At 37.3% G+C, this 15,370-nt stretch overlaps 1 protein-coding gene across 1 annotated transcript; it reads right to left on the reverse strand.

Annotated features, from left to right (window-relative positions):
* Nucleotides 1–10,360: 10,360 nt before the first annotated feature.
* On the reverse strand, nt 10,361–13,563 carry LOC149538932 (UDP-D-apiose/UDP-D-xylose synthase 1-like). Its single transcript, XM_089800316.1, has 9 exons — nt 13,280–13,563; nt 12,857–12,949; nt 12,390–12,497; nt 12,167–12,281; nt 11,939–12,072; nt 11,667–11,768; nt 11,483–11,575; nt 10,773–10,908; nt 10,361–10,668 (listed from the first exon to the last, which is right to left on the reverse strand). The coding sequence occupies exons 1-9, from the start codon at nt 13,541–13,543 to the stop codon at nt 10,559–10,561; spliced, it is 1,155 nt and encodes a 384-aa protein (XP_089656442.1). The 5' UTR covers nt 13,544–13,563; the 3' UTR covers nt 10,361–10,558.
* Nucleotides 13,564–15,370: the final 1,807 nt, after the last annotated feature.

A 15,370-nucleotide genomic window follows, 5' to 3' on the forward strand; every position in this document is an offset into this window, starting at 1 on the left:
ATCTACAGAAGTCGCAGTTTCAGTTGAAGGAGGTGACCCTGGAGTTGGAGCATTTGCGGTCAAAACCAGCCCCAGACCCAGTTCATTTGACTACTAAGGTGGATGATGGTAAGTACACTTCCGCAGTTACTACTAAGGAGCATATTGTTAAGGCCGACACATACATTCAAGATTTGGTAGTAGCTGGTTCTAATGAATTTGGGATACCAGTAGAGTCAAGTCTCCAGATTGATTCTTCTCTGATAAATGACAGTGTGGTACAGTGGGGTATGCCACCTTCACGGGAGGATCAGTTGTGGTGTGCAGGGAAGTATATTGATGCTTCCTCGTATAATTTTAACTGCACTGAACCGTTCATGGAGTATTTGCTGGATAGTGCATGTGTTCATTTGGACTCGCATAAGGTGACAGAAGGTGTTCTCGTCCGAGATACTAGTGTTATTCGCGGATTGGTTGAGAAGATTATAGGGGTCCTTTCTACTATGCTACCTCACAAGGATCTCGAGGAGGAGTTTGTTGAGCAGAGTGCACAGGGTCCTATCCGACCTACAGTCACTCGGAGTCAGAAAATGGAGCCATCTGTTGATTCCCAGTTCAGTGATGATGAGCCAGCAGCAGAGTTTGGAGGTTCTTACCGGCATTATACGGTAGGGTACGCTCATCATTTTTCTTTTGACACAGAGATAGAAGACTTTATTTCACGCAGATGTAGATTGGCTCCAGTTTCTTACCATTCATTAGGGGATAGATTGGCACCATCTTTTGAAAATAAAATTGGTAGTAGCAAGTTACTCAGCCTGCAGCATCAACACACCTGGAGCAATTTTTCAGAGATTGGATTTGATGGTAGTGATTCGGGTACCTATGGCTGCTGTCATATCTACAGTGCAGTTGGGTGCAGGTGTCATTTTGACAGGGGTTTGAGTTTTGATAGAGTTGATGTTTTAGTTGGCTTGAGTTCCGCAGAATGGTTTCTTCTACTGACATCTACAGTAGGTTTTCAGATGATTTCATCAGAGTTGTCAGTTGTTTGGATGTTGAGTACAGTTTCTCAGATACTGGTATTGATGATTTCTCCACGGGAGTATGATGAGGATTGGGATGACATACAAATTTACATTTGGGACCCAGGCATACTGATTGGTTTATGGTTCAGCCATTGCTTGGGGACAAGCAATTTCAGGAAGGGCGGACTGTCATGTCCCCAATTTTTTGGTGACAGTTCGATTTAATTAATTTAATTAATACTAGTTGTCCAAAGACGACTAATTAATTATTTTAATTAAATAAATAAATATTAAAAAATAACTTTATATTTAATAAAGTGACTTGAAAAATATTTAATAAAGTCACTTAAGAGATAAGATCAAAAAGGTTCTAGAAGTCTCTGGAGAGGATGGAGGGAAAAGAATAAATAGGCACCCCGGGGCTCCATTCGAACCAGGCAGTTGATTATCTCTCTTTGATTTTACAGATTGTGATTCAATCACGGGTGCATTATGGAACCTAGGGTTTCTACAATTGTCACAGTTGGCCATTGAGAACGTTAACTCTCAATTGGTACGCAATTTTGAGGGTGTGAAATATCATCCGAATTATTGCAGATTGGAGGTGACATTCAGTCATTTCATCAGAGCAATTAGATTTGACATACGAATTTCGGGCCAGGCTAGGGTGACCAGTTAGCAAGAATACATTTGTTGGATAATCAGATCAAGGGCAGAATTGAGAAGAGTAGAGGACATCTTCTGCATTTGAAGGCGATTATTAGATCATTCCAGTTCAGTGTAAGAGAGTTTGCAGAGCAAGGAGGACTGTGTGGGTGTGAGAAGAAAGAGATGAGTAACACCAAATAACAATTTCAAATTGCACAACCAACGCCAATCATTTGGAGATTTTAAAGAAATCGTAGGGTTGAAGGCTTTGTATAGAAGACGATCTCCAATCATTACTGCCGCACTCAATATAATGATCGGTCCATTAAAATTATATTAGACGCAGAAATTTGGGGAACAAAGGATTATGGATTAATGAGACAGCGGGCTTGATTTAATTGAGCAGATTTAAGATCGATGCCAAGCAAATGAGGATGTAACCAGCCCGAGTCCCATCGGAAGGCGTCCATAATTGTTATCACTGGCAGAGGCACGCACCAAAGATATCACCATAGGCGCAACGTTTTTGAGCGCTGGTAAGGAGGACACGGGATCACCAACTGGAGGGAGCCGAGGCTAGGGCATAAACAATACCAGTTGTCAGGGAGGGATTGGTGGCAGATTCTGGAGGATTACAGAAAGGAGCATCCAGAAGTAATAGTTCTTGATCCTCCAGACGCAATACAGCATTTATATACTCTCCTTCCAGCTCGCGCCGATTGAACCAATCCATGTCAATCCGACCAAAGGAAGAAACTTCCCATGTCCTCCCATGATTTAATTGGTCGATCCAACTGTCAACTGCTACAAACGCAATATAGATGAGACCTTGGACGTGTCAAAGCCACAGTCTTACAGCTGATTAAAACACAGAGAAAGTACACATTCAACTGATCCAAATACATTGGGAGCAGATTTGTAAGTGATGATGATCATATATTAATCAAGCAATAAAGAGCAAGTGGCCAAATCCGAGACAATGCCGAACCGACACAAGATTACAATACAGGGCTGAACTGTAATTGTATCAATGATCATTTCATGCAACCGGAATAGCAATTACCAGCGCAGACGGGACAGTGGCTTGGCAGTTCGTTAGCGGCATCAGTTGGAGATCAGGCAGATTCGATATTAATAGCCCTTTATAATCATTGATGGAGCCGGCAATCTCAAGTTTTCATTCCTATATAATCTGGGTCATTGTGTGATTATTGGGTTAAGAAACATTAATTCTTTCATGAACATTATTGGCATTATTATCAATTGTTTTGGTGAATTAATGAGATACTTCCCTTTGCATGGCAAAATTCATAGTACATTGTCTTTCATAGTACAACTCTGACTACAAATTTGACATCAATTCATCACTGGTTCTTAGCAACCTTGATTGTTAATTGTTTGACGAAATGTCAAACCCATGAAGTTTAGTATTTTGGTCGGGGTTATTTCAGTGTTTGCAAACTATTTGACGAATTGCCACGGTACAATATTGGGATTTAGTGACCTTTATAGCTAGGGTCATTTCAGTGTGTTGATTGAGTTGCTTCACCTTACTCAAAGAAGCCCGAAGGGGAGGCTGTGGCACGAATAGTCTTTGATGATAGCTTTTTTGCAACGGCTAAGGAGATTGTGCAGGTAACTTCAAAAATCAAAACATTATATTTTTAGTTTATTCAAGTTTCATTATCAATTCATAACTTACTATGTTATTAACTAATTTGTATTTTTCAAATTTCAAATGTAGATGTCTCTGCCCCTGGTTCTAGTCTTGCACATATGTGATGGGCAGCAATCCCTAATGGGAGGTCTTTTTGAGGCCATGGATAGGACGAAAGAGGTTGTTAGAAGTTACTTTCATGGGGACAGTCTCAAATTTGACACCATTTGGAAAATAATTGATAGGAAGTGGAACAATATGCTCCACCAACTTATTCATACAACAGGGATAATTGATTGTCCTTGAAGTTGAGATTTTACTAAGATTTTATTTTATTTTACTTTCTAAAGTTGTGTAGTAAGACTTGATATCACTTTCTATTTGTTTTAGGGGAGATGATTCCTACTCAAATCTTAATGGAGAGGTCATGGAAAGTCTCTCTAAATGCATTGAGAGAATGATATCAAGTGAAGAGGAGAGAGACCTTATTGTGACTAACAAACCTATGTGAAATATAGGGTCCTTTGTTCTCTTCTATGCTAGCAAAGAGAGCAAAATTTACTCAAGCACCAAATAAAGCGTCAAACTTTAGAACTTTTACTAATTGATAAGTTGTGCTTTTGATTTTTTTTTTTTATTGCTTTATAACTTTTTTTATTTTGTTTTGCAAATGCTTGGTGGGCAAGTTGGGGTGGCAATACCCCCAATTTAAGAAAATTTGCTCTCTGAGTCCTATCCCAACCTTGTAGCTCATCCCATTGTGAGCGCAATTGGAGCTTATTTGAGTCCATCCACACAAAGAAAATAAACAGAATGACTCAAAAACAGCTTAATGACCTTGTTTATGTGCACTATAATCTTAAGTTGCGCATAAAAAAAGCACAGCTCTTAAAACTACCTGGTCCACTTGATCTAGATGAGATAGATCCTTATTCTGATTGGACAGCACAGAAGCCAGATCCATTGTTTGCACCAGATGAGATCACTGATTTGGAGAGGCAAGCCATGGAGGGGGAGGCTGACGCTGATTTTCAGTTCACTATGGATGACATTGAGGATGAGGACGAGGATAAGGACAATTCAGGCGAGGATCAAGCATTATCATTAGGAGGAGATGCATCCTCTTCTAGGATGCTAAGCTAGTCAGTAAGGACATCGAACGAAGGGGCACTACCACAAAGTTCACAGTCGCGCAGCTCACGCCCTATCCCAGTGCGGGGCACTTCTTCTAGGACTAGACCCCCTCGCTTTCCTACTAGTGCAAGTGGAAAGAGAAAGATGTGATTGAGTCATTGACATTGTATTGATGTATCTAGACTTTTAGTATTTACTTCTAGTTTGACAGATTGAAACTATTTACTATTTTGCTTTCTACCATGAGCATTCCGCATGAGAATGCAATTTTGTACGCACTATGCATTTATATATATCTAAACTCTGTTTGTTTCTTTTGTATTGTTTTTAATTAACTTATTAGATGCATCTTCTCATTAAATTTTGCAAAATAAATATATTTTTAATTAAATTTTAGCGGTTTTTTAGATTCCCGAGTTTTTTTTTTAAATCGCCAAGTTTTTTTTTATTAAACTTTTGGAGGGCTTGGCGAGTTTTTGCCTTTGGCGAGTTTTCCAACTATGCTCCTCCATAACAAAGAAATGGCCTAATGGAAATAGATCTCAATCATTAGGCTTCAGGATTAACGGGTGGATCAGTTTATGGATACTCTATAAATTGTAGGTTTTTGGCCATCGCCCGGGAACTTCAAAAATGATTGTTAAAAAAAATAAGAATCAAGTCTTCCACTTAGGTAACTCTTGATCCGAAATTTGGAACCCTGACCCAAGTTCTAAACTCGCCGTATCTTTACGGACTGCCTACTGAGCTATGGACTACAGACGCCTCCAAGCAAGTTGGCTATCTTTAGGAAGAATTGAACTGCATAGCAAAATGAACTGAAATCAAACATTAACAATCTATAAAACAATCTATAAAGATTATCACACACTAAGAGGGATAATAGATTTATGTTCAACCCCTCTTCCCTGTTAAGACATTGTGTTTTGGTTATTTGTTGTTCAAGTCCTCTATTAGAATGATCTCACCATGCAGATATTCTGCTATGTCCATTTTTCATACTACATAGAGATTTCTTTTGTCTAGCTTATTTTTCTTTTTAAGATTATACATAAAGAGTAGACATAAAGAGTAGATTCTTTGTCTGTAAATCCAAATAAATTTACCTGTAAGATCTTTTAAAACCCTGAACCCTGGCACCTTGCAGCCTTCGTACTTCTGAAAAAATAATTATGTCACATCCCTCTGTTACGTGCCCCAAACCAGGACCCCTCCTCCAAGGGTCAGCACTAAAATTCCAGGTACCACTGAGAGTGGACATCAGAGGAGCACCTTTTTATTTAAGCTTTCCCGATATAGAGTCACACCTCGTTTCCTGCATTTCTTGCAGCTATAGCTTCCCCCTATTCCTTCTTTTTCTCTTCCAGCTGACATGGTGTCGGATAAACTGAGTTGGAGTTGAATATTTATCTACATGCATCTGTACCTTTGAGTTGGTGTCGGATAAACTGAGTTGGAGTTTGAATATTTGTCTACATGCATCTGTGTACCTTTGAGTTAGATCTTTCTCTACATGCATCTGCGGTATCTGTGTGAACCCTTATCATTTTATTTTTATGTTACCTTTTTTTTCACGGTTAACCCTTGCACCTTTTGGGTTGTGAATAAAGTATTTCAGTGAAGGCATCTCAGAAGCATTTGTTGTCGTGGTTCATAACCTACTTTTCTGGCAGCTTTGCAGCTGGTATGCTTGGCAAGTTACTATTTCTTTTCTCGCAGCTTTGCAGCTGGTATGTTTGTTTCTATGATCTATCTATTTCCAGCTCTGGTTACTGCCTTCCACATGTATGACGGCTGGATGATTTAATAGATGGCAATACACTGAAGCATTTCTAGTTCTACTAAACGTATGTGGACTACAAAATTTCCAGGATAGTAGTTGTTGGGCCTTCTTAGATTATTTTTAAGGTTTTGGTAACGACTTAGCCCTCAAATTTGCCCGAGACTTTAGCATGCTATATGCCACCAAAGGGAGCTATATCACCATTACCAAAGAACTTGTTGCCATAATGGCACTATGAATTGGGCAGACCTGTGGATTCGGAAAAGATGCATTGGGATTTCTTGCTGCCAAGGGAGCAGGCAGACACAACTGAGCAAGGCACACAAACATTTTCCACTGCTCTGAAAGCCAAGCTAGCCCTATATGTCACTCGGTTCATCACATGTGCCAGCAGGTTTCCAAAATTGCGTGGTTACATCAAGGCAAGGCCGATAATGGACTTTTTTTACTTTCTTTTTAGAATGTTGCAAAAGATGGTCGTGGTTGCAAAAGATGGTTGTGGAGGTGCAGAGGGACGAGAACAAATGTTCCCCCACTATGTATTTGATAAAGTTTCTTTTGATAGAGGTTCTCATTAGGATGCAAATCGACTGAGTTAGAACAGAAGGTGCCTCAAAGCATTGGGCATGCGCCTCCTGTAGTAGATGCAGGGCCCAAATTTCAAAATTAAGAACGACTCTGCAACAGTCATAAGTGCATGTGCAGTTCCTACTAAAGAACATGGACCTATAGCTCCAAAGATCAATCCCTGTAGTTGTTAGAAGGGTTTTTGCAGCAGATACTGGCCCTATCAAACCACACAAATGCAAGTTTGTACTACAAGCAGCATTTGAAGAGAATGACCCGTAATTCTTAACTGATCTACAACCAGAAGAGAACAAAGTCATAGCATCTTTCCTTTTGTGCCAGAAATACCCTTCCATCACAGGCAAGTGAATCTGATCTCAAAATATTCAATGTCGGCCTCAATTAGCCCTGATGAAAAAGACAATCCATAATAGCCAAGAGCTAGAGGCAGCTAAAGGGTTTTTGGTAGAGCAACAAATAGAGGTAGAAGCATGTGAACTACAGAAGCCAAATTGGAAGTTGCCGCTGCCACAGAGCACAACTGGCAACATACATGGGACCAATGATTACAAGCAAGAACATGAGAATAAGATCTAGCAATTAAGAGATAAGGTGCATTATTAAATGGTGAAAACAGGAACAACTGTTTAAAGTCTAAATTGGGAACTCCAGTAGCAACTGCAGGAACAACAAAAAACCAAAACCTGGAGACAACAGAAAAGCATATGGCTTTTATCCCACATGCTTGTGTGTCAACCTCAGATGTACCTCCGCACGAGCAATTTTTCAGTTATCAAATTGGAAAGATCAATCAAAATCACCTTGAAAAATGACCAGACCAGCAACCTTCATAAATACAAGATGTAGTGACCTCAACCCCACTGTAGGTGATGTGCAATTAAGGATTTTTGCCTCCTTGATGAGAAGTGAAGGCAAGCAAGGAGAGATTATGAAAATGCACAAAGGCAAACTACCATCCTGGTAAGGGATGAGTACTTCCATCCTAATTGGGTTTTAATCAAGCTATGGAAAGCAATTCAAAATAATGATATAGCTTGAGTTATTACAAGAGGGGAATGCAGGTGGTAAGAGAAGTGCTTGAAATACTCTCCCTAACTGACACAGGAAGCAGCAGAAGCTGCAGAGAATGAACTTTAGAGCCCATGCGACAGTGGCCAATTTGGCTGCCATGATTGTTAGGTTTGAGTCAACCATTTTCAGGGGCAAAGGCATTGATTTTTCCATTCACATTACAGGAATCCCGTGGCTACTACAAATGTCAAAAACTATCCTGCAATAGTTGTAGGAACCTTCTTTCAACTGTTGCAGGATACACGTCAGTAACAAAAATGCCTGCCATTTTTAGCTAAAGGTTCCCAACTCATCTTAACTGCTTTCAAGAGGTTGGACCACCCAGGTCAGGGTTTCATATCAAACAAATAAAACATAAAAATGATTAAAGTTGTTTGTGATTAAAACAAACACTATAAACCAGAGCTCTGAATCACATGGGCTTTCAAAAGGACCCAGAACCAAGGACAAAACCAACCAAAAAACTCGAAAGACCACCCCACAAGACAATCATCAAAAACAGCAAAGATGCTGTCAAACAAACTACAGATGATGAAAGTGTTGATCCCACAGATACTAAAAGATAACTAGATTCATTTTGGATTTGATGGTAATCGACTCCACAAAACCAATGCTTAAACTAGCATTTTCTTGTTTAATTTTTTTTCTTTTCCCTATATATTTAGAAATAACCAAAACATGTTTTATTAGATATAACATAGACGTCAGAGCATACCGAGCAGATGGGAAAGCACTGAAATGGAAGAGCATCCAATAGCAATCTTTCATTGTTGCATGACTAAGGAGTGAATAAAAATTCTATTATCATAAACTTGACAGCAAAGGCAGTGGACCACTTCTTGGTCAGTTTTCGTCAGCAGAGGCTAGGTGTATGTGTGCTTACATTCTGAGTATTTGCCTAGATTAATTGTTATTTCTTCAATGTTGACTTCCACTTTTCTACACAGGTTCTTTACTTCTAGTATTTAATGTCTTCCAGAATTCTACATTCCCGAGTGGTCTAACAAAAGAGTCATAGTTTTGCTTGAAAACAGTCCCCTACATTAACTCGATATCATTTAGGATTCCAGACCATTTAAAACCCCACTTGAGCATAAAAATTCTATTAATGTGTACAAGTTGATTAAATTTATTAATGGCCCACAAAAACTTTAACATGCTCAGAAAGCATAAACATGGGCAAAAATAAAGGCATGCACTTTTCTCATCCACAATACTAAATTTGAAATATATTAGGATACCTTGTCAACTAGGCCAACAAACTCTTCTTTTTTCAACTGAAGAACATGACCATAATAGGAGAACATCTTTGGCCAGCAAACTCTTCTTTCTTTAACTAAAGAACATGGCCATAATAGTAGATCTATGGCCAGCAAACTCTTTTTTAAGAACTAAAGAACATGGCCTTGAACAGGAGATTTATGGAAAAATACAAGGCACACTTTTTTCAACTAGAATATTCCATTATTATTGTATTATAACTTGTCAACTAGGCCCACTAATATTTTCAGTGAAAAACATGGTCCCATATAAGTGTATCTATGGAAAACATATGTAAAAGTGGCTTAAAATAAGATATATATATAGTATAAGATAAGGGTAAAACTTTAAAAAGGCATACACCTTTTTCCTCAACTTAGTGTTGTATTAGGGCAATTCCTCAACTATGTCTACAAGCTTTTTTTACTCTTCTTTTAATTTTTAATTTATTACAGATCATTGTTTATCCTGGCACACAAGTGAATGTGCAACATTTGGACAGTGACCATACGGCAAAGACATGCGAAGGAGTACTCTTACCATGATCAAATTACACATCCTAAAAAGAATTTGTCTAACTAATACATGCTAGTTGCTGCTAATATGCGGTTAAAAATGACAGATGGTATTTAGCATTTCGGTTCAGGTACTCTAAATAAGTTAAGGTTACATTTAGATCTGGCATCATACAGTAGAAAACCAACAATTTCTGACCTATGAACAAGGAAAGCATGGAACAAGAATAATAAAGTTGTGAAAGGACAAAATCATCCAACATTAAACCAACCAGCCTGAACATTTATTGAAGTTCAGGCCTTGGCCCTTATATGAATGAATCCACTATTAACCAGATATGAACCGTGCTGCTGACAAGTCCATTAGCTGCCAGACACAATTTTTCCTTGCCCAAAGGCCTTATTTTTGCTATTTTGAAGCTTTGATTTCCATTGATATAAAGATCTTCCAAAATCAAAAAACAACCTGATGATATCAGGTAACAGCAAGCCCTAAAGTCAAAGCATAACATAGATAATGCCAGGTGACAGCAAGCTCTAAAGCTCAAATCAATTTGTTCCACTCTAAATCTTTTAAATATTAGACACAAGTAGTGTCATTCAGTAAAAACAATGAACATATAAAAGATTAAATGCATCCATATATTGACCAGAAAAGGGCAAATGCACACCAACATAGATCATACACCAGACGGGGTTGTGAGCCATCGAATAATTTAAATAATAATAACATAACGTAACAATGAAACGTTATAAAATTATAAAGAATATTTAATAAGCTGGATCAGGGCCGAGAGGTACAGGCACCAAGAACACAAAAGAATTGCAGTAGTAAGCTGATAAAATCCTTGGCAAATAGGTTTTAATTCTCATGGAACAGAAAACATGGTAAGGTTCAGCTCGATGCAGTAGACATTGCCTGCTTCACAGCATGGGAATAGGTCTTGTGCTGATAGGTCAGTGTAAACTCAAGCAGATCCGACAATGAGGTTTCTGGTTCCCACTCTGCATGTAAATTTTATATGTCAATTGAATTTTACTCCCTGGTTGGAGTCACATGTAAACTAAAGGCAATATCAAACCATTAAGTTTAAGGCAAACCAACATACCAAGTTGCCGTTTGATGATAGTCATATCTGGTATTCGCTTGTCACTGTCATCATATCCTTCACCATAAAACTCCTTGGAACTCACATCAATAGTTGGCGTCTCCAGAGGTGGTTTACCACTTACTTTGGAGTACAACTTAGCATAGCAAAAAGACCCAGAATATATGATTAGTACCCACAGCCAGAAAGTGTGTATATGTGCGCACATTCCAAATAAGCAACAGTAACTGCATGCTTCAAATTGAGAGCACAATGCTAGAACGATATTTCTATTACCAACCAAAAATGCACCCATGCCCTTAATCACCTTGCACTTTCACATTACACAATTTTCATACATTTCACGTTTGCGTGACTTTTTGGAATGCTAATAATACCTATAAATTAGTTTATCTAAAATCTGAGCTAACTTCAAATATTTATATTCAACCACAGGATCGGTGTGTAAAAAGTAATACAGCTTGCCAAGGGGTTTATTGTGTTATGCATTAGCTAAAAAACACTCAACTAAAGGTTCTATTTCATTTCTATTTTCAACCATCATAAATAGTATGCAAGGGGATTCTGTAGTGCATCAGCAAAGCTAAGACTGGTTTGCATGCAAATGTCTTACAGTTGCTAAACTCTCAGTTACTGTTTTATAGCAACTTGAGTCGAGAATCTTCAAATGAAACGAGTTAATTAATCATTTTTTTTTATGTAACACTCACCTCAGTCATCAGCTCAGCTAGTTGTCTCACAGTCACTTCATTGTTGGGGTTGCCTACATTGAAAATGTGGCCATTTGCCCTGGATGGGTTTTCCTGTAAAGACCAATAGGTGAGTTGATGAAAAACTATGATGCATATGAGACATAGCTAAATAATCTAGCTCTGCAAAAATAAAGTGACTTACAATCATCCGTAGAACAGCTTCAATGGCATCATTTATATAAACAAATGTACGCTGAGACTGTCCTCCATCTACAAGTTTCAACGGCTCACCTCTTAATAAACCCTAAGGGTTCATAGTCATTGATCAGCCATTGTATGAACAATTAGTCAAAAAGATATTCAACATGGGCGTGTTGCACCATCCATTTCCTCATCATTATTTGACCAGCCAGAAACACTCAATCCCTAATATAGATAACATAAAGGATGCAGCCAGTGTATAGCAAAACTTACATTACTAAAACATGCAAGAACCCTTGGTACACCCTCACTAGGTCCATCAATTCCAGGAATAAAATCCATTCTTGGTCCAATCCAATTAAAAGGTCTGACAATCGTGAATTCGAGGCCATTCTCAGCCCCCTCCGCTGGATATATTCAAATCAAATTGTCAAACAATTTTCCAATGCATAAGCTTGCATTAAACAAATTAAAATAACCAGTAATTAATGTTCTTCTGACCATAAATAAGTCTCTCGATCAGCTGCTTTGCACATGCGTATGACCATCGTTGTTTATCAATTGGACCAAAAATACAAGGAGATTCATCCTCCTTAAGGACATAAAAAGAGGGGTCCTGATAACACAAACTTTGTCATTGAAAAAGCCTCGGACAAATACAATTACATGCAAGGAACAGACCAGTTCAGTTATATAAATGGCAAAGAATGACTCCTTGGTATACCTGTCGCAGGGGATGCTCTTTGGGAAGAAAGCTGCCAATTGTCTTTCCATAAATTTCACATGTAGAGAAGTGAATCAAGCGCTTGTTGTTCTCTGAACAGTACTTGACCTAAATATATAACCAACAAGATCAAAATTTCAGTTAATCGATCAGTCTCTATGAGCAAGTTGATTGGTAAGGCTTGATTTACTCCCACTCTCAAGCTTGGCCGTAAGAATCTTAAAATAACAACTTGTCATGATATCTAGGCCTCGAACCTTATATTTCTATCATTTCGTTCTTCCACTAGCGATCTCATTCTTCAACAGGTGTTAAGGCGCTAAGAAACGCAAATGTAGGTCCTATAAGCATACTCACTAAACTACATTCCTATCTTTTATCTTTCTAATAAAAAAGAATGACTCCGCTTTTTTTTTTTAAGAAATTATTTGTGCAACCATTCCTTGTAAAAAAAAGACAACACTCACCACAGGGAGAGCATCAATGAAATTACTGTAAATTGTATCAAGAGGTCGAGTGTTATAGTCCGCTGGTGTGCAAATAGCAGCCAGATTGATTGTCTGCAACAAGAACAATATATTATTGAATTCTATGCCTCACCATTTTCGACTATAAATCGCATACAAGCCCTAACCAAAAATAAAAATTTAAATCGTAAAGCATCTAATTAAAACATTGGGTTAAACAGTAGATTGGGGAAACAGAGAACTGTAGAGATTAAAAAGTGTGTGAACATTAATTAAATGCTGAAGACGTGATTATGCTGGAATGCGAACTATTTTCTAACAAATGAATAGAGAAACACAGACCCAACTCCACAGCAAGACCAAAACAAGCAACAAGAAAGCAGATAAAGGGAGATCCGCCATGAGGCAAGAAAGAGCAAGTACCAGATCGGCCATCTTGATAAGGCCTTCAAGGCGGGGGTCATGCTTGATATTGATTCGGTGAAACTGAATGCGGCTGGACCATGGCTGTCCTGGCTGGAGCAGATGCTCGATCTTGTCGCTGTAAACATCCACCGCCAGAACAGTGTGGTTGGTATCGTGCATCAATCTCTCACACAGATGAGACCCAATGAAACCCCCGCCACCGATCATGCAGATTGTGATGGCATCGATTGGCCTTCCATCCAGATCCATTCTCCCCGCCATTCTGCTCTTCTTTCTGATGTGATTTTAGCTTCAAGAACAAAATCCTTTAATAGCCACGGCATCTGATTCAAGCATACTTTATGTCCTGTACATAGTCATTACACAGCTTGCAGGTGGGGGCCACTTGTATTCTGCACTGACCGTCGATCTCTTCCCCGCCCATCGATCTCCATCTCCACCGCTCATTCCACGCGCCTCCATCTGTCGGTGTGCTTAAAATACCTCAAAAAACATGTTGAAGAAAATGTCGACTCCACATAAATATATTTTTTTATATGTTTAATCAATAAATTAAGTCTATTTAGTTGATACTTGTTGATAACTAAATGATGTAGATGTTAGGTTGGAACGATTTGGATATAATCAATTTCTCATTTTTATAATAATAATAAAGGGGAGATTATTAATGGTCCAATTTTTAACACTCAATTTTGGTCTTTGTTTTACAATATATGTTTAAAAATAAATAAAAATATAATTAATTAGTTTATAATTGTAGACACTTACATCAATTAGACACATCACTTAAATCAATCTTATTCTAATAAAATATTTTATTTAATAAATAAAAAATCTTTTAATTCAATTGTTCTAATTCTTTCTCTTCTCATATGAAATATTTCTCTCATCTTAATGGATTAGACACATTACCTAAACAAATTATTTTAAATAAAATCTTCCATTTAATAAAGATCTTATTGTTTGGTTATTCCCTTTTTGGCCTCATCTCACATGAATAAATAAATTATTATTTTCAACTTCATCCATTATTGAAATAATTAAATCTTATTATTAAATTATAGTCATGTTACCTAGACAAGTCCTTCACTTAAAGTCTCTCACTTAGTTTTAAAATCTTATTATTTATTTATTCTCTTTTTCAATCCCATCTCATATAAATAAATATTATTTTCCTAACACTTATTCTTCATTTCACATGGTTAAATTAAATAAATTTTCTTATTTAATTAGAGCCATATTTATTCCATTGGTTTCAAGTATAACAAACACTTAAGAAATTAAAGAACTAAGGTAAGTGGAAGAGAACAATATGGATAGACAATAAGAAAAAAGTTTAACTTTTATCTTATAAAGCAAGTTGTCAAAATGGAATAATTCTAAAGCAATAATGACACAGTTTCTATAACATCAATTATAGTCTTAAGGATACCTAATCTATTTATTTAGTTAGTATACATTTGGGTAAGTGCACCAAGATGGTGTACAAAAAGGGCGGTATAAGTGGACACATTTTTCCTGAAATCAAGTAACCCTGAACTTGGACAAGACGTTTGAGGGCCATCCACTCAAAATGACAAGATGTGTAAAAAGTGTAAATTGTAGTACTTTGAATCTACTTTTTAAACTACTAGAGTTTTCATGAAATGGGTAAGATTAGTTGGGTCAAACATTGCGCACACAAAAAATAGTTCATGATTTTTATAGAAAATATAACATAGATGTTTTCACGTGCAACACAAAATGCCTATTTATACTCAGTATTTTGCAAATCCCTTTGGTAGGATGATAGTTAAGAGTGATATCTTGAAGTTGTGTATTTTTGTGTAATTTTCTGATGAGTATTTTTTTATGAATTATTGAAGTGTTTGCATACTAAAATTTTGGTACTTGTTCGTGTGCAAAGCGTAACTTGCATCAAAATAATTGAAAATGAATTATTTTTTGTTTAAAGTGTATAGAATAGAGTGTAGAACAATAATATGTAATTTATTTTGTATTTGTTTAAGTATACTAAAAGTTATTAAAAAAAGCTAGACATATGTCTATGAAGACTGTGAAGATAGTGGTAAAACTAATTAACGTTTA

Source organism: Cupressus sempervirens, chromosome 9 (genome assembly GCF_028749045.1).
Source record: "Cupressus sempervirens isolate cs-2001-9-10 chromosome 9, ASM2874904v1, whole genome shotgun sequence".
Classification (NCBI taxonomy): Eukaryota; Viridiplantae; Streptophyta; class Pinopsida; order Cupressales; family Cupressaceae; genus Cupressus; species Cupressus sempervirens.